The sequence below is a fragment of the Ostrea edulis genome, chromosome 9 (genome assembly GCF_947568905.1).
Source record: "Ostrea edulis chromosome 9, xbOstEdul1.1, whole genome shotgun sequence".
Classification (NCBI taxonomy): Eukaryota; Metazoa; Mollusca; class Bivalvia; order Ostreida; family Ostreidae; genus Ostrea; species Ostrea edulis.
The window spans coordinates 4,682,258-4,703,305 of NC_079172.1; the positions used below are offsets into that span (position 1 = coordinate 4,682,258).

Sequence of the window (21,048 nt, forward strand, 5' to 3'; positions counted from 1 at the left end):
AAATAGAAATATTCACATACATTTTAGAATTTTTGTACATATAAATTGTATATATATGGACATTATAAAATTCCAATTAGGTACGATTTCATTCATGAATTCATATATTTTCACTATCACTAATACATATTCATGTATATACAATTCAGTGGTGGATTTAAAATTTTCAAATTTAAGGTAAATTGGGGTATCTTGTTTAGAAAAATGTACTAAATGATAAAAAAAGCAATAATTTCTTCCACTTCCGGAGAAATAAATGACAAGATCTTTTGATTGCTTGCATTACTTTATTGGGAGAACTTAATTTTGTCCCAGAAACCCTTAAAATTTGCGTCATTTATTAACTTCACCTTAGAAATGATAGAAAATAGTACAAATGACTAAATAGGAGACATATTTCAAACCCTATAAAATCTGTAAAATCCCGGAGCTTCCAGGGGCTTTGCCCCCTGGACCCCCACCAGGGCTTTGCCCGGGACCCACTGGGGGCCTGAAGGCGCCCCCAGATCCCACTGTCTCATAAAGTGGCACCCCCGGAACTGCAATTCCTGGATCTGCCCCTGGAATTGGTTGATCCTTAAAATACTCATCAACAAAGCTGGTTGTTTTGTTTGTTTTATGTCCCTGCAAGAATTTTTACTCAAATTGAGACATCACTAACTTGTAGGTGAAGTACCACAAATTTAGACCTATGCCAAACGCTCAGGGCCATAGCAGTGTGGGTTCGAAAATGTGCCAATGCCTACTGCATCATAGAACCTCTATGTTTAATGTAATATCCAAAAGACCTGTGATTCTCACTCTTAAGTGTCAAGTGTTTCTGAAAGCAGCAATCATACCTATATTTACGTCTTAGGTTTGACATGGCCATGCCACGAGTGAGGCTTGAAACTCTTGACCTCCTAGTTTATGAAGTGAACACTCTACCACATTAACAAAAGTAAGAAATCCTCTAAATCAATACTTAGTAATATATAAACATATCAAGACTAACTAAAAAGAATTTTTTTCCTCTTCGAACACTTTGGAAAAGTTTCACTTTTTCTGAACATGTATTTCATGTACTACAGCACTTACTTTCGTTCATCTAATGTCAGACATTTGTATCCGAATATGAGTTATCTTTCTTTGTCTTACTTTCGTTCATCTAATGTCAGGCATTTGTATCCGAATATGAGTTATCTTTCTTTGTCTAATTATCAACAAAAACCTTTACTTTAATTTCTGAACTTCTGAACTTACACTATTCAATTTTGCTTCGTATCCTTAATAAATAATATTTCACAGTTCTAGAGCTGCCTTTTTACAAATTGTAAATCAATTCCTGTTCATAGCTTTCATTGCAAAAACACAAGGCAAATGACACCTGACCAGTAAAAAGGGCCCTGTGATGAAAATGAAAATTGAAAGCAATCTTCCTTTGCCTAATCCAAGTATTACATATACAAGAAGTCCACTGGCCTCTTTCATAACCTGAGTATTAGATAAAAATATCTTTACTCCCACAGGCTACAAATCTATAATAATTATATTGTTCTGCATATCTAACCTACCGTAAGTCTAATATTCAGAAGCCATTGAAAATAAGATGTGTTTTTAAAACATAAATGCCCCTGAAGTAGCCATAATGATGAAAGACTTAATACTATATATAACACTAGATGTAAATTTTGGATTCGCCCTAGAGTCAGAGTCAGGATGTGAAATTCACAATCTTGGTACATCCTTTTCTGCTTTTCTTTATACACAAATAGTTTTCCAACTGTATCAGCAAAATTATAGAAGTTTTGAAATGATAAATCACTACGATAATCTTGGCCCCACCATGGACCCGTATAACCCCTTCTCTTGGAATTATGAAATTTCAATTTTAGTAAATTAAGGGCTACCTGTTCCTTCTAAATATCCATTTAGTTTCGATTTAGTATCAATACCTTTATCGCAATTCACCTTTGAATTAGAACGCTTTGGTCGATATAGCATTGCGTTGTGTGACGACACAATTGAATCTGTTTGTAATACAATTGCGAAATGCAACAGAAACTCTCATTGGTCCATATGTATAAGTCCACCCAAATTCCCTTATACGGGAGTAGTCGGCATTTGAAAACATGACGGCCAGATGGAAACAAACTTCAAAGGAAGAAAGAGAAAAAGTTGTATTCTTGTGTTGTTGTCTCATAAATTTCATATCAAAAAATTCCTAACATATTTTCCTACTATACTTGTGTCCAAACATACCTTCAAATATCTATTAAAGCCCCATACGACCCCAAAACTCACAGCTTTTGATGATTTCGTTCGTTGACGTAGCCTTGTTAGTTTGCCAGTTAGTTCGAATCCCAGTTCATCTCCGTACTGGCACAATAGCGTCTAGATGTGAACTAATACCCCACAAATATTTTAAATAATATATCATCCCAGTTCCATTAAATGATAATTATTCAAATAGCTAAACTCACGGCAATGCGGCTTTCATTAGTCTGGGCTGGTCCATGGGTACTGGAAGTTAATTTAAATATTAGTATGTGCATGTATAAAAAGATGTACATACTATATATTTACATTAACTTCCAGTGCCCGTGGGCCGGTCTCCATCTCTGCCACACGAGTGTTAAGGACCATAATGGACTTTTGTAGCATTTTCGATTGTAATCGAGAGCTTATTTTACCTTTAAAAAAACTATACTTTTTAATTTCTATTTATTATTCATGTTGAAGAGCGAATACATAACTTACAACCAATTTTACGAATAGATACCAATATCAACAGAGTTCGAATTGACCGGCTACCTAACATGGCTACATCAACAAACGAAATCATTTGAAGCTGCGAGTTTTCAGGTCGTGTGTCGCATTAATTAATATTTGAAGGTATGTTTGGACACAAGTATAGTAGGAAAATATGCTAAGATTTTTTAAATATTGAATTTATGAGATAGCAACACAAGAATACACCGATATCAGGCCTCAACCGTGCGCAGCTTTTTGTGCCCCGTAAATCGAAGGTTTTTATAAGAGCTGGATCTGTAGCTCTGTTCCGTCACAATATTTTTTCAGAGAGCTACAGTTCTTCAGCTAGTAATTTTCTAGTCCATCCATCTTATCTGATCACCTGAATCTGCTCGAGAAAGTGGGTGGGCTGTAATCGGCCAATGAAAACTCGTTGTAATACATCAAACATGTCATTCAAACTGTTCAATCATCTCATATATCGGGTAAAGCGTTCTAATTCAAAGGTGAATTGCGATAAATGTTTTACACATAAATACTATATGCCAAGTTTGACCCTGCCCTGGTGTCAGAATCTCTACCTTGGGATCATGAAATTAAAAATTTTGGTAGAGGCCTTCCTGCTCTACATGACTTTGCATTTAGTGTTTCTTACAGATATGTATGGTTGTAGAGAAGAAAATATTTGAAAACTAATAAATTTTTGACAGTTTTTGCCCCATCCCCAAGGCCCTGGGGTACAGGAGTTTTGAAATTTGGAATCTAGTTAATAGATTTTACATCTCATAAAAAATACAGTCAACCCCTCTCAAACACCAACACTTGAATTGAGGTATTTTATCGGGACAATATTCGATATCATGATACACAGATGACTCTCGATATTTGGAAGTCATGAAAAATCGGGAGATAAAGAATTTGAGTGTCCAGATATTGACATCCTGACCATTCAGTTTCATAATTACACACCATTTTTCACTCTGTATGGTGTGTTTTTAGATATTCTGAGTAATGTTCTTAAAGCAATACAAGCTGTAACTGATGGTAAAGAAATTAAAAGAACAAATATTTAACATATTTGTGATTGAATACAAATAATCTCATTGAATCAGAGTCTTCCTGACAGTAATTCCTGTTTGTAATCTCTGATTTGCATTGAACTCGGAGGTCGCCAGTTTGGAATGATGCGAGAGAGTCACTGCGCAAATGTCAGATTTGTAAACAATTTAATATGCCAATTTCATAGTTAATTCACTATCAAAATTTCATTTGAGTGGCACATTTGTGTAATTATTACTTTCTTACACTTAAAATACTTAAAGTCATTCATGACACAATATGATGATTTAAAACAAACAAAATGTGTAACTACTCATGTCAGTTTCTATCTTTGTATGACCTCGGTCTCAGTAACCTGATAATGTTCGGCAATCATCATTCCCATGTCCGTGTATACAACGATTGTGTCATAGGCGATTTGTACGAAACATTCCTTATAGGGATATGCTCTCAAGTCCCTTTTTTATTTTGCTGATTTTTTCATTAAATCTTGGGGATTAAATCAGTTATACCAAAAGGTGCATACTTGGATGGCTGAAAAATACCGCCACTTACAGTTTGTATAGCTTTAAGTTCAAAATATACCAGGAATTTGATAAAAGAAAATAGCCATTTGTACATTTTGTTTTATCGCTTCCACATTTTTTCCCCTCAGAGGTGTGAAATATTTGGGCCTGTCTATTAGTTGATGTATTTTTTGGGCCTTACCTCCCTGGATCCTCATTTGCGTAGGTGTTTTCTGAATGGTGTGAAACATTTGTAGGTCGGTCTGGACTAGAGGTTGGTGCAACAATAGCAATATTTTCAGCTTTTCTGGCAGCTGTAATGAAAAATTGCTATAAAATATCTCAACTGAATTCAATTATTAGTCTTTATCTTGTAATATTATATTTAAACATCTACTCAGAGGAGATAAAAGCTTTTATTGGTGTGTCATGTTACTATAAAGTGTCAAATATTAAATGGGGTTTGCTGAAAAATTAATGCTGTTTCAAATTTCTGGTTTTAAGTGACATCATATTGTAAATATTACTCAAGTCCCAATTCATGTTCTCTATAGGAGTATCCAGTTAACGAATGAATACATGCACATCTATATACCGTAGAGTATTGTGCGATTTTTTTCCAGGAATTGTAACCTAGATAGTGAGGGATGTGCACAATCCATAGGACTGAAGTGATCACCCTTCTTTTCTTTTTCCCCCGGGTCACCAGTGATTTTCACTGTTGTAGCTCTCATGATACTTACATAAATATTGTCCACAGTTTAGTTACATAAATATTGTCGACAGTTTAGTCACTCCAGTTGTGTGCCAAATACATAACAATCACATGCAAATCTACATTTAATTAAAAAATAATTTTTGAAAAATCTTTTGAAAACAAAATTGGTATTTTCTTCAAGTCTCATTAGTTTTCCGATATATTTTTCTAAACTTGTTTACTAGTTTCGTAGAATTCACAGTTTGGTAGTAAAAAAAGGTTGGTAAGCAGTCAGCAAAAAAAAAAAAGAAATTCATTCTGTTGTTCCTGGTTACTTTCTATCTATTTATCATGCATTCCTTACTCTCTCCGTTAATGTACCTACACTCCTTAAAAAAAAAAAAATGAAATAAGATAAAAATAAAGCTCGGAGAAATAATTGTTTTAGCATACTAAAACTGATGTCTCCCCTTTCATAGTTTTTAAAACATTTTTAGGCATCATCTTTAAAGTGGAAAATCAAGACTTACAATACTTAACAGTCACCTAATTGTGCTTCAACCAAGTAACAGTGTTGTGAACATATGACAGTAAATTAAACTTACCAACATACCAAATATCAAAGGCCTATGTCAAATAACAAAAAAAGTTATGGTTTGGATAAAAAAAAAAAGCCTCCCAAATTCTATTTTTTGACCTTTACATAAAATTTCAAGGTCAAAGGTTATTAAAAATGTTACACAACAGTCTTATCATGGTATGCGCACATGCTGAATATCAAAGGCCTATGTCAAAAGACAAAAAAGTTATGGCCCAGACAAAGTTTGTATCAGAAGAATTTACACTAACACAATATCCCCCTTCTGGGGGGGGGGGGGGGGGGGGGGGGGGGGGCATAACAAGATGGAAATGAAAACAAAAACATACACATGATACCATAAAAATAAAAGTATCACATTGAATACATGTACTACTCAATCCTTCAACAACTGAATCAGTAGTGGTAGCTGATTCCTGAAGTCAATCTGTAGTGTGCATCATATAAATAAAGGTAAAATGGAAATGTCGGTAAGTTTTTCTCCAGGAAGCACAAAAATACAACAGAATAAATCCATTTTTATCTGTCCTTGGTTTTTACTATTTATTTCTCAACAACAACTCGATAAGACAGCCTAAATCATACCAATAAGTACAATCTACCTGTTGTTGATGTTTAATCTTGATGTTTAATTTACAATTTACATATCCATGTACTTTGCATCTTTTATTGTCATGTCAAAACAAGTTATTTACTTTTAATTTGATTTTTAACATTTCAAATCTGATCACAAATTAAATCAATTAAATTACCATCTATCAATTCTAATTAATGTCTATCAATTTTAATTTATGTCCATCATTTCCCCTTTCTTTGTGAGCATTTCTGGATAACTAAATTGGTTTTGGAAATAGAGTTATCTCTCTTTGCAACAATATTGTCTGCACATCAACTCGTGAATGTAAACATATATACATGTATGTGCAATAAGTACACACCTTCATGAAACATTGTCATCATCATTTCAAATGAAAACAAACAGGAGGAAGAAAGTTCTCAATATTGACTTTGATTCCAGCAATTTTGCACATCAATTTTGTAATTTTTTCAATGCACAAAATACATATGATTAAGGTTTTTTCAGGATCCCCCCCCCCCCCCCCCCCCCCCCCCCCCCCCATGTTGGGAGTGTGCACTAAACCCCATTTCTTTTACAACATATCTATAACAATGGTAAAATTGCCTTAGTTACAATGAAATGAAAATTTATTAATGACTACGTTTATTTACAAATCCCCGATATGAAGCCTATTTGTAGTTTGCAGTATTTGCAATTGAGCCCACATTTATGATGCCTGTGAATAGGGAGACTGGATTGTGATAAGCAATATTTACAAGTTTGAGACAATCATATAATTCTGTAAATGCTTTACCCTCCATCACAAACTTACAGGGTGGAGTGGCAGGTTCCTGGCTGACATTGTCGGGTACGTAGGATGGTTTGGCTATGGTTAAGTTAACCACTTCCTGTGTGGCCTTCAGAGCTGCCACCGCTTCTTCATGTGTCACATTATCAAGATTGGCTTCATTCACCTGCAGAAAAATAATTCTCATTTCTTGCATACATTTCTTATACAATGTACCATTTTTGAGGAAATTTATCATAACTTGTTAAAAACTTAATTCAATATTACATGTTGCGCACAATTTGACTAGTCGAGCATACTGAAAAAAATTAGTGTATATTGCATAACTTAACTTAGTATGGGGATATGCCCCCTGACAACCCAAAGTGGCACTACTTTTTTTCTTTTGATATTCTAATCTACATTGTAGCATTGTTAAGTTGTAGGTCTACTATTAATGAGAAAATCAATGGAATTAAACTTGCACAGTAAGATATTTTTGTTAGATAGATCTTTAGTTGATGTCAAATAAGAATGAACTTGTAATTACACAGTAAGACATTGTTAGATAGATTTTTTGTTGATGTCAAAAAAGACAAAATTGTACTTTCACAGCAAGATACTTTTGTTAGATTTTTTGTTGATGTCAAATAAGACGAAATTGTACTTTCACAGCAAGATACTTTTGATAGATTTTTAGTTGATATCAAACAAGAATGAACTTGTAATTACACAGTAAGACATTGTTAGATAGATTTTTTGTTGATGTCAAATAAGACAAATTTGTACTTACACAGTAAGACACTTTTGTTAGATAAACTCAATACTCTCAAACTCTGTATATTTAAATAACAGCATAAAACAAAGATACCATATTCTAAACAATGGTACATGTATATCAAGGACTTGTAAATTTCCCTCAGTTTCATTTTAAAATACATTTTTCACTTGGGGGATGGGGGAATTGCTTGATCTATCTCTCAAAGCATAAAATGTGTCATATTCTACCAGATGATGTCCCATCAGGCTGGACTGTGGATCACCATTAGTCACTTGCTTATATTTACTGAGTCGGATTTCACTGATGACAATGTTGCATGCAATTGCAAGTTTCAATGTAATTTCAAAATTTCATATTAAGGTATTCCATGTATAATGAAAGGATGATGAACAATTTTGAAGGATTTAGATCAACATAAATGTTTATTGTTAAATAATGATGAAAGTGAAGCAGATGAAATTCACATGACTGGTACATAATTAGAAGCTGACTTTTTTGCACTTAAGACTTTTTGGAAGAGTTGTCTGCCCTTTGTAAAAATAAGAAAAATCTAATTTTCTAAAAATGTGTGTGGTCAATGATTAATTTTATTTCATATTTTCATCAAGAGAAAGCGTATGTAACTTTCTACCAAGAGATTTGTATGAAAATATAATTTCTTCTAAAATATTGTAATAAAACATGCTTTTCTCATATACCTCAATGTTAAATTCTAGGTGAAATAAATCAAGCAGTAAACAAAATTTTGAAAATTCCTATGGTGGATTATTTTTATTTGATGAACCCTTCAAAATGATACCATGATTACAAAAATTCCATCATCCATTTATTAGATATGAAATATGGTCATTATACATTGAATACCTTAAAACCAAAAACCAAAAATTGTATTTTCTTGTATTTGAAGATTATTTTCAAATCTAATAAATAAATTACATGCTTCAGCTATACACAGAACTAAGATGACCCTCTCCAGAGCTCAACAAAGTGAAACTTCATCAGTGGTTGCTGAATTAATCATAATGTTATCAGTGTTCATTCAGATAGTCATGAATGAAAATTTGTAGTTTTGTCTTTTTCCATTGAATTACAAGGAGTGATTTAATTTTTGGGCATATTATGCTACATAACCTGGTCTGGGTCAGTCTGTTCTATTATATAATCTGGTCGCTTTGCGGATTATAAAATGAACACTGACCCAAACCAGGTTATATAACATAAAATGCCTCAAAATTAAAATCACTCCTTACATAAGCATTTTCCCTCTGATATGCAGCTGTGACAAATTACTTCATATAAAGCTTATAATAATTTAACCATTACAGCATATCATAAATTTGCCGACATCTAAGATGCTATTGGTCAATTTCTACTCACTGCAATGAGCCTGTCCCCCATGGCTAGCCTGCCATCCTGTTCGGCTGCCCCTCCCTCTATAATTTTGGTAACAAATATCCCATTGTCTCCTGGAATGTGTTGATTTCCTATTCCCCCTGCTATACTGAAACCTAGGCCTGCAGCAAAAAAATAAATGCCATGCGATACAGAAGAATCATGCAGAGGTGGGAATGAGGAGCCGGGCAGTGTTAACTTTTCATGTTACAATAAGAAATTGAATTATTATAATTGTTTCATAACAGTTATTCAGTGACTGAACTTTTACCGCTGGTATTGATGAAAGGCTTCTGAAAGTACATGTAACACTCTTGTTTGATAACAATGCATAAAATAATTTGCATGCTATATGTGATACAGTAAAGCCATTTCCGTAAAAGCAAATGTGATTTATCCTTTTGTGCAATTCTACTTCATACAGTTATCATAAAGTCACCATAACTTCACATTTGACAAAAACATAACGCAAATGAAAATGTTTACACCATCCAAATGAAGAAAGAAACCTCATATTGTATAAGCTCAATGAACAAACAAATCTTGATCAAATTAATTCAAATGAAACACTGAAACAAAGTGTTGGAGACATACAAAACTACAGTTACCTACCCTTGTTTGACTTGACCAGCTGTATTTCCAAGATATTTTCTGTAGGTGCTTTTAGCCTCTTCACATGCTGAAAAATAAATGTACAAATTTTCCATTAGCAATATACTGTCACAGTGACAAATTTGACCCAGATAAGTCTGACTACAATCCCATTTTGTACTTCATTCGCATCAGCAGAGCACAGTGGCAAATATGAAGGATCTGCACTGCATAATTCAAATAAAAGGACAACATTCACACACAAACACACAGATGAGCCAAGAACAAAATCCACTTTGATCTTCAGTATTGGGGGTCATTATAAAATCTTTAAATAATTCAAATCAAATCTAGCTTTAAATGTCTTTTATATCTACATACAGAATTACAAAACTTTGCAAAATAAAAGTAATCAAGTAAGTTTAATGCCTCATTTAAATCTAACAGATTCAGAAAATAAATTGTAGCATATAACTATCATTCATGCATCTGAATGTCATTTACATTTCTGAATCAAAACCTTTGGACAGTTGATGTATTCAAAAAGGAGCTAACAAGATGTGTTAGTGAAACACTGATGCCCCTGGATTAGAATAAATTAAAACCAGGTCAAAGTTCAATGGAATCATTTCTCGAAGACCTTGATTTTGACGATGATTTCTGTCTCATCTCAAGCAACAAACAACAAATGCAAAGAAAGACAACACAACTAGAAACAACTACACAGTCTATTGGTTTGGACATAAATGCAAAAAACAAAAGTATTGGCGATAAATAATACCTGTAATACACCCATAAGAATCCAGGATCATGACATCGAAGAAATAGACAACTTCACATATTTAGGTGCCATCATAAGTAAGGACAATGGAACATCAAAAGACATAACATCGAGAATTAGCAAGGCAAGATCAGCTTTTTGTGAGTTAAGACCTTTGTGGAGATCAGGAAAAGTTTCCCTTAAAACTAAAGTAAAGATCTATAGCAGTAATGTCAAGTCCATATTACTTTATGGAGCAGAGTGCTGGGAACTTGTTCAGAGCGACCTTAAGAAGCTGTCATCCTTCCATAACACCTGCCTCAGGAGAATCTGCAAAATCTATTGGCCGAAAAAGATATCTAATAAAGACTTACGGAGTAAAACATCTCAAAAGAGCATCCAATTAGAAATTAAACAACGCAGATGGAGGTGGCTAGGGCACGCCATGAGAATGAACAAAGTATGCCCAGCAAATGTCGCTCTCAGATGGACTCCTGAAGGGAAAAGAAAGAGGGGAAGACCAAAAGAAACCTAGAGAAGAATGATAGATGGAGAGTTGAAAGAGATGGGACTAACCTGGAAAGAAGCAGAAACGAAGACAAAGGACAGACAAGTGTGGCGGGAGCTGATAATAATAATAATAATAATAATGATTGGTTTTATATAGCGCCTTATCCAGCGTATGCTGCTCAAAGCGCTTTACAATTATCAATGTACATTATTACCCCGGCAGACCTTATATCAAATATCTAGAAGTTTCTCAGCCTCCTAGGAAGCATACAGTGCAAGCTGCCATTATAAGCGGCATTAAGCGCTAGAGCACTAACATTCTAACAATATCTTTCACTGTCTATAGCCAGGTACCCCTTTTACACTTGGGTGGAGTGAGGAAATTCATGTAAAGTGCCTTTCCCAAGGACACAACATCAGCCCTGCCGTGGCCAGGACTCGAACCCATGACCTTTCGGTCGAGAGTCTGACGGCCTAACCACTCGGCCACCGACCTCACATTTCTGATTTCAGCCTTATGTGCAGACATGCACGAAGAGGATTAAGTAGGTAAAGGTCAATGATAAGATCACATGGTCAAAGAATTTGGTGGTAATAAAAAGGTCTTGCCATAAGAAAGTATGAAAGCTCTACCTCTTACGGTGTACATGTAAAAGATATGACCAAGGTTAAAGTTTTTTGCCACAGACAGACAGATGGACAGGCCAAAAACCATATGCTCCCTGAATCTTCAATTCCGAGGGCATAAAAAGTTCACCATTTTATTCATTTATCACTTTCTTTGGATATGTAATACTAAAAGTAAAACTGTCAGATTAGTCTAAAAGGATTCTGGGTTTATGGATAAGTGTAACTACCCATGAATACCAGCAAATTAAATACAGAAACACAAGTCATTGTTACCTCCAGTTCAGTGCTCTCTTTATACCATGCTTAGACATTAACTGCTAAAATCGATTCTCTTCTAATTTTCCACTTAATCATTTTACCAGCTTTGCTCATCCCTTTTATGAAGTTATCTCCCATTTTACACGAAGTACTTCATTCTCAATATACCAAATTATTACCAATATCCATTTATATGGTTCCCTTTTTCATCAAGCTGGTACCAAAAAAAACTCTCCCTAATGTTGAAAGATTCATCAATTTTCAGACCTGGCTTGAATAACATACCAATTATACCACAACCTCATCAACATCATCTGTGAAATGAAACCAAAAGATCTTGCCTAAAGGTATAACACAATGACACAACCTGCATTTAATCAATGCATGCTTTGAAAACAATCAAATTGAATTGCAATGACAAAATATTATCTACGAGGAACAGTTTTCAGAGAACTAAAACACATGTCTCCGTTTCATAAAGCAATGAATATTTGTTGTTTGTGCACATGTGATATTCTAGATAGAAATTAATACTTGATAGTACCTGTCTTGTTTGAAATGGAGTGTTTTGTTTTATAACCCTCTACAAGATTGTTTGATTGTGCACTGTTGAACATTCCACGACATCATTTCTATCATAAGTAGATGTCCTTTTCACTGATGAATTTCAATCAATCAAAAAAAGATACTTATTGTCAATATCATCCATCTGATTAGATGGGGCTATAATAGAAATCAAAAGTTGAAATTTTTTTCAAAAATCTGAATTTCTTTCAATCTTTCATATTTTCTGATCATCTTATGTTCAGAATGAGAAAGTTAAAAGTTGGAATTTCTTAAAGATCACTTCACCGTTTTCTTCGGACATTATTTTTTCAAACAGAAAGGGTGGTGGTGGTCTAATAATGCAACTTTTCAACATATAACATTTGATCTATTCATCATATTGTATGTAAAAAGGCTCGATCGCGAAAATTACTTGCCGCGAACCAGTTTACCACAGGTGAATCGTGAAATGAAGTAGCCGCGAATAAATGTTGGTTTACAGTACTCAATACTGAATGTCAAAATGATTTGGAGACAGAGTAGATTTTTATATGGAGTGCTGTACTACTAACAATTCCTGTGGTGATTCCAGCATTATGTTTCATACTATAGTATGCAGGTTTTCTCAATACATTTAGGACATTAGAGAGAGAGAGAGAAAAAAAATGGAACAAAATTTGTTTAATGTTAGCCATAGTTTCCCCTCAGACTTAAATTACAATAAATTGCTACACAATAAATTTGATAAGTTCAATCATTTGCCATTTATGCTCTCCATTAATTGTCTTCTGCCTGCTAGGCTTAATATCTGGTGATGAAAAAACATTTTTTTAGCCCATTGACTATGCAATATGCAATAAAAAGAAGGATAATGAAGACAAGTGTCAGATGGAAAAACAATCTGCAAGAAATGGTATTACTCATTTCTTTCAAACTGGAGAGCTGGATACTTTCACGTCTTCCTCACCTGATATATGTAAACTATACAAAGAACATCACTATGTTACGGAAACATCTCTTTACCCCATGGATTAACTTTGGTATGATGCTTAAAAGCAATCAAAATCACCACAGTGAGTTATTGAGTAACTGCAAGAGTTTAAAATTATTGTCTCCATCTTTCTGAAAATTTTCCTGGAAAAGGCAAAACCAGACTGAACACAACTGTAGGAATTCATATTTGTTGAATAACATATTTAATCATATGCGACTTTTTTTCCCCTCTCTACCGTACAGGAATGGTACAGATAACCATTCAATGGGGAAGAACAGAATCAAAATAGAACATATTGGGAATTTTTGTTACATGTCAATAAATGGCATTTGTTTTAAAATTAACACTGAATAAATCATATTTTCAAACAGAAGCACCATTTAATTAACCTCTACTTTCTTATAAGAGAAAGTGAAAAAATTAGTTAACCCATACAACATTTCATATGAAGCGAATTACAAGCCTCGGATTACAGACTTAGCAGTTTGTTATTGGATATTTTCAAGCCTCAAAATTGGGAGGGGGGGGAGAGAGAGAGAGAGAGACAGAGAGAGAGAGAGAGAGAACCACAACAGTTTCAAGCATTGGGAAATGAACTGTTTAATGACATCAGTTACATTTAAGGAAAACAAGAGGCCTATGGACCACATTGCTCATCTGAATCACCTTGGACCTACTGTTATTCAGCTGTTGTGATTTTGAAAAGATTTTTTTGGCAATTTTTATTCCCATGAAAATTGTGACCCCATACTGTGGCTCCAACTTCACCCTACAGGACCATAATATAACCATGATACAAGGTAAAAAATCAAGGTATGAAATGTAAGGTCTTACCATAAGGAATCTATATACAAAATATTGAAGTCCTACCATAAACATTCAGGAAATATTGCCTAGGTTTCCTGAAAGGTCAAAATCCAATGTCAAGTTTCAAGGTCAGAATGTTTGATACCAAAAGAAAGGTCTTGTCACAAGGAAAACACACATGAAATATGTATGATGTATGACTCACCATCCAAAAGTTATGAACAAGGTTAAAGTTTTGAAATTTGGGTCAAACTACAAGGTCAAGGTAACAAAATTTAGAAACAAAAGAAGTCTTGTCACAAGGAAAGCATATTTGAAATATGAAAGCCCTATCACTCACTATTTAAAAGTTATAAACAAGGTTCAAGTTTCAGACAGACAGGACAATAACAATACCCCCTCTCCCCAACCGAAACCACCACTTTAGTCATGGGGGCTTAAAAAACTTTAATCCACACATCTTAGTAACGTTTGCATTTTGATACGACTTAGTTTGGCCCTGTTTATCCTGTATATTCCGATATCAGACTTTGATCTCCTATTGTGGCTCTCATCTTACCAATGGTGTCCCTAAATTGAACAAACTTGAATTTGCACTACCTGAAGGTGCTTGCATATTTATGACTAATCATGACCCTGTTGTTCTGGAAAAGATTTAAAGATTTTGGAAAAGATGTTTCCCTATATATTCCCATACAAAACTTTGATCCCCCATTGTGCTCTCTTCCTACCCTCCAGGGTCATAGTCTGAACAAACTTCAACCTGAACTATCAGAAGATGCTTGCAGTATGAGAATTTATAGCCATGCTTCTATTTTAGATTATTTTCTATATATTCTAAAACTTGATTCTGCACTATCTAAGGATGCTTGCATATTAATATTACTAACCATGGCCCTGTTGTTCCTGAACGTAAGATTTTGTAAAGATTCAGTATTTATCCTCCATGTAAAACTTGGATCCTTCAATTTCTAGATCATATTTTGCAACAAAGATTATAGCTTATTTCATAAATGAGGTCATTATAATTTCTTTGAGATGTATACATCACACAAGATAACATTAAATGACAAGATATGATAATCTTGTCATCTTAGAGAAACCTTGGATTATGAATGAGTATAATCTGTTATAAAATATGGTCTAGAAATTCTTCTCCCTCCTGTACAAATGCAGGTACAGAGCAAGCTTTGAGTTAAATAGGATTGTCAACATTTTCTTTACTACAAAGTTACAGCCTGGACACAATTTTAAAAAAAAACTTTTTAGAACTCCCAGTGAACTTGACCAATAAACCCTAGGTTTGGGTTATGACACACACTCATGTCATAATTAATCATTGTGTAAAGTGTGAGAATCTAATGCCACTTTATCAAAGACATGACTTGCACAAACAGATAGACAGACCTGGATTCCAATATACTCCTGAAGTTCTCAAAGATTTGTCAGCTGCAGTTGCAATACAAAAGCATAGCAAAGCAGGCACTCTCTCCAAATTTGACATATTGCAAACAAATGCAATTCACATTGGTGTTCTGCCTGCAATCACTCATTCAATGAAAACATGCACATTACTACCTTCCCTCCGACTATGTTGGGAGGGGACAATTAAGGATGCAAATTATAGCTCCACCCCAGAAGATTATCCAGTACCATACACGCAGATGGTGGAAAAAGTGATTCCTAGGTGATATTCAATATGAAGGTGATGGACGCTACTATAAGATGAAAATAACTTGTGAATAGGTTGAAGATACCTGAAAAAGTAGGGAGATCCATGTATACAGAATGCTTTCTCTTTTCCCATTGAAATTATAGCTACAGCTGGTGCTTGATATGGCAGTTACAGAGGTACACCGTACATCTTACAAACACATTCAGATATAAAATCATAATACAAACTTTTACGTCAGTTTAGACCATGAACCTTCTGTATGGGTGTTGTACAGTGTCATAAGGATTTAGAGCTACCTACCAGAACCACTTTAGTGCCAGCCTGTTTGAGAGCATCCACTGCCTCTGAGTGTGTCGCCTCTGATACATCCACTTCATTCACCTTCACAATGATGTCATTAATTCTGAAAAAAAGAAAGAAAATTTACACTAATGTCATACAATCTTAATCTAAGCATAAGACACAATACATACACAAGACAACCTTATTCAATTTGTATTGCACTGTATCACCTTTAGTTATACAACTACCAGTGAATTTCTAAAAAGTGTAAAACTAACTGTGTTTTACTGTAAGTGTGAATTCATTATAAGCGTGTTCACTGTAACCGTGTTTTACTGTAAGTGTGAATTCATTATAAGCGTCTTCACTGTAACCGTGTTTTACTGTAAGTGTGAATTCATTATTGAGTGTGTTCACTGTAACTGTGTTTTACTGTATTTAAGTGATTAATTTCTTCTTTTTAATAGGGGGGAACATACTACAACAATGACTTCATTGCAAGTTGAAATACAAGATATATCAATTAGAAGACAATGTTTCCTTAATTATGTGAGCTAGTGGCCTTGACCTTTGTACTTCAAAAGTACTACAGGTTATCTTTTCCTGATAGAGACCTCTTACATAGCATTTCAATCCTACTAATCTATGTTACACCTTGTATTTGGCTGTGACGTTATAGCTGTTGGGCTGCACATTGTAATATCACAGTGACGAATATGACTCTAAAGCCCTAGCATATTAGAATATCACTAGGATGAATTAGGGGGAAATTTTTTAATTTATATTCTCATGCTGTATTAAGTACATAACAATATTTTTATCTATTGCATTTTTGATTATTGATAAGTTAACTTTCATGAAATCAGATGTGTCTAAAACATTGGTGAAAATGGGGTTATAAGCAGTATCTTTCATTCATTAGCAAATACAAATTTTGTCTAAACTACAAAATCTGAAAATCTTTTGAAAGCTAGTATATCCATTCCCTATAGATCCTGTGAATTTCAGATAGATATTAGAATCAAGATAATTAATTGTAAGAGAAGTTTGATGTAATGTTAACGTCACACAGGTTTTCAGGGGAGGTAACTTTTCCATGCCATAACTTCCCACATGAGTTGGAGATATCTATTTTAAGATTTTAATAAGAATAAGAAAATTCATTGACAAGTTATTTTTTTTCCTGTTACTGGCCTGCCAATCCTTAAGATACTATCTGAATATGATTTTTTACCATATTAAACAAGAACCTTAACCCTTTGAATGAACAACCATTGGAGTCACCTTAATCAATGGAGACTGTATATGTGAAATTTCATAGTTTATAAAGCTCATAGTATTTAAAACATCATCAAGAAACCATTTCTGATCTGTTAACTTTCACTTTAGACTTTAAAAACAATAGAAATCATCCTTTAATCATGTAAAGTTCCATTGTTAAGGCTCAAATAGAATTTCAGTTATCATCTTTAATTCTTCTGACTTCAACAACAGCCCCACAAGGCCATATAATATCCCTTCACTTTTTTCTATTAAGTCCCATTACAACTTTTCACCTTTTGATCTCAAAATCAATAGAGTTCTTCCTCTCTTGATAACAAAGCTACATGTAAAGTATAAAATAAATCAAACAAAAAATGTGGCCTGTAAAGTGTCTACAAGCTTTTTCTATGAACTCCCGTAGTGACCTTGATGTTTGATCTTTTGACCCTAAATTCAATATGTTCTTCCTCTCTTGATAACAGAGCTACATGTGAAGTATGTAATCCATCAAGCAAATGGTGTGTCCTGTAGAGTGTCTACAAGCTCAGTGTTACACACACACACAGCCTGTAGAGTGTCTACAAGCTCAGTGTTACACACATACACAGCCTGTAGAGTGTCTACAAGCTCAGTGTTACACACACACACACACACCTGTAGAGTGTCTACAAGCTCAGTGTTACACACATACACAGCCTGTAGAGTGTCTACAAGCTCAGTGTTACACACACACACACACACACCTGTAGAGTGTCTACAAGCTCAGTGTTACACACATACACAGCCTGTAGAGTGTCTACAAGCTCAGTGTTACACACACACACCTGTAGAGTGTCTACAAGCTCAGTGTTACACACATACACACACACCAGTAGAGTGTCTACAAGCTCAGTGTTACACACACACACACACACCTGTAGAGTGACTACAAGCTCAGTGTTACACACCCACACACACACACCTGTAGAGTGACTACAAGCTCAGTGTTACACACCCACACACACACACCTGTAGAGTGACTACAAGCTCAGTGTTACACACCCACACACACACACCTGTAGAGTGACTACAAGCTCAGTGTTAAACACACACACACACACACCTGTAAAGTGTCTACAAGCTCAGTGTTACACACACACACACACACCTGTAAAGTGTCTACAAGCTCAGTGTTATACACACACATACACCTGTAGAGTGTCTACAAGCTCAGTGTTACACACACACACACACCAGTAGAGTGTCTACAAGCTCAGTGTTACACACATACACAGCCTGTAGAGTGTCTACAAGCTCAGTGTTACACACACACACACACACACCTGTAAAGTGTCTACAAGCTCAGTGTTACACACCCACACACACACACCTGTAGAGTGACTACAAGCTCAGTGTTACACACCCACACACACACACCTGTAGAGTGACTACAAGCTCAGTGTTACACACCCACACACACACACCTGTAGAGTGACTACAAGCTCAGTGTTACACACACACACCTGTAAAGTGTCTACAAGCTCAGTGTTACACACCCACACACACCTGTAGTGTCTACAAGCTCAGTGTTACACACACACACCTGTAGTGTCTACAAGCTCAGTGTTACACACACACACACACACCTGTAGAGTGACTACAAGCTCAGTGTTACACACACACACCTGTAAAGTGTCTACAAGCTCAGTGTTACACACACACACCTGTAAAGTGTCTACAAGCTCAGTGTTACACACCCACACACCTGTAGAGTGTCTACAAGCTCAGTGTTACACACACACACACACCTGTAGAGTGTCTACAAGCTCAGTGTTACACACACACACACACACACACCTGTAAAGTGACTACAAGCTCAGTGTTACACACACACACACCTGTAGAGTGTCTACAAGCTCAGTGTTACACACACACACGACCTGTAGAGTGTCTACAAGCTCAGTGTTACACACACACACACCTGTAGAGTGTCTACAAGCTCAGTGTTACACACACACACACACACACACCTGTAAAGTGTCTACAAGCTCAGTGTTACACACCCACACCTGTAGAGTGACTACAAGCTCAGTGTTACACACCCACACACACACACCTGTAGAGTGACTACAAGCTCAGTGTTACACACACACACACACCTGTAAAGTGTCTACAAGCTCAGTGTTACACACCCACACACCTGTAGAGTGTCTACAAGCTCAGTGTTACACACACACACACCTGTAGAGTGTCTACAAGCTCAGTGTTACACACACACACACACACCTGTAAAGTGACTACAAGCTCAGTGTTACACACACACACACCTGTAGAGTGTCTACAAGCTCAGTGTTACACACACACACGACCTGTAGAGTGTCTACAAGCTCAGTGTTACACACACACACACCTGTAGAGTGTCTACAAGCTCAGTGTTACACACACACACACACACCTGTAAAGTGTCTACAAGCTCAGTGTTACACACCCACACACACACACCTGTAGAGTGACTACAAGCTCAGTGTTACACACCCACACACACACACCTGTAGAGTGACTACAAGCTCAGTGTTACACACCCACACACACACACCTGTAGAGTGTCTACAAGCTCAGTGTTACACACCCACACACACCAGTAGAGTGTCTACAAGCTCAGTGTTACACACACACACCTGTAGAGTGACTACAAGCTCAGTGTTACACACCCACACACACACACCTGTAAAGTGTCTACAAGCTCAGTGTTACACACCCACACACACACACCTGTAGAGTGACTACAAGCTCAGTGTTACACACCCACACACACACACCTGTAGAGTGTCTACAAGCTCAGTGTTACACACATACACAGCCTGTAGAGTGTCTACAAGCTCAGTGTTACACACCCACACACACCTGTAGAGTGACTACAAGCTCAGTGTTATACACCCACCCACACACCTGTAGAGTGTCTACAAGCTCAGTGTTACACACCCACACACACCTGTAAAGTGTCTACAAGCTCAGTGTTACACACCCACACACACACACCTGTAGAGTGACTACAAGCTCAGTGTTAAACACACACACACACACACACACCTGTAAAGTGTCTACAAGCTCAGTGTTACACACACACACACACCAGTAGAGTGTCTACAAGCTCAGTGTTACACACACACACACCTGTAGAGTGTCTACAAGCTCAGTGTTACACACACACACATACCACACACCTGTAGAGTGTCTACAAGCTCAGTGTTACACACCCACACACACACACCTGTAAAGTGTCTACAAGCTCAGTGTTACACACCCACACACACACACCTGTAGAGTGACTACAAGCTCAGTGTTACACACCCACACACACACACCTGTAAAGTGTCTACAAGCTCAGTGTTACACACCCACACCTGTAAAGTGTCTACAAGCTCAGTGTTACACACCCACACACACACACACCTGTAGAGTGTCTACAAGCTCAGTGTTACACACACACACACACACACCTGTAAAGTGTCTACAAGCTCAGTGTTACACACCCACACACCTGTAAAGTGTCTACAAGCTCAGTGTTACACACCCACACACACCAGTAGAGTGTCTACATGCTCAGTGTTACACCCACACACACCTGTAAAGTGTCTACA

General features: G+C 35.9%; 1 protein-coding gene across 2 annotated transcripts in view; it reads right to left on the reverse strand.

Moving 5' to 3' along the window:
- LOC125659463 (disks large homolog 1-like) overlaps positions 1-21,048 on the reverse strand; it is a 79,596-nt gene that overhangs the window by 19,412 nt on the left and 39,136 nt on the right. For both annotated transcript variants that reach the window (XM_048891138.2, XM_048891139.2), the window contains 5 exons: positions 16,184-16,286; positions 9,725-9,791; positions 9,098-9,234; positions 6,985-7,126; positions 4,501-4,612 (listed from right to left, as the gene is read on the reverse strand). In XM_048891138.2, coding sequence (XP_048747095.1) covers positions 4,501-4,612; positions 6,985-7,126; positions 9,098-9,234; positions 9,725-9,791; positions 16,184-16,286 — 561 coding nt within the window. The remainder of the gene's footprint in view (positions 1-4,500; positions 4,613-6,984; positions 7,127-9,097; positions 9,235-9,724; positions 9,792-16,183; positions 16,287-21,048) is intronic.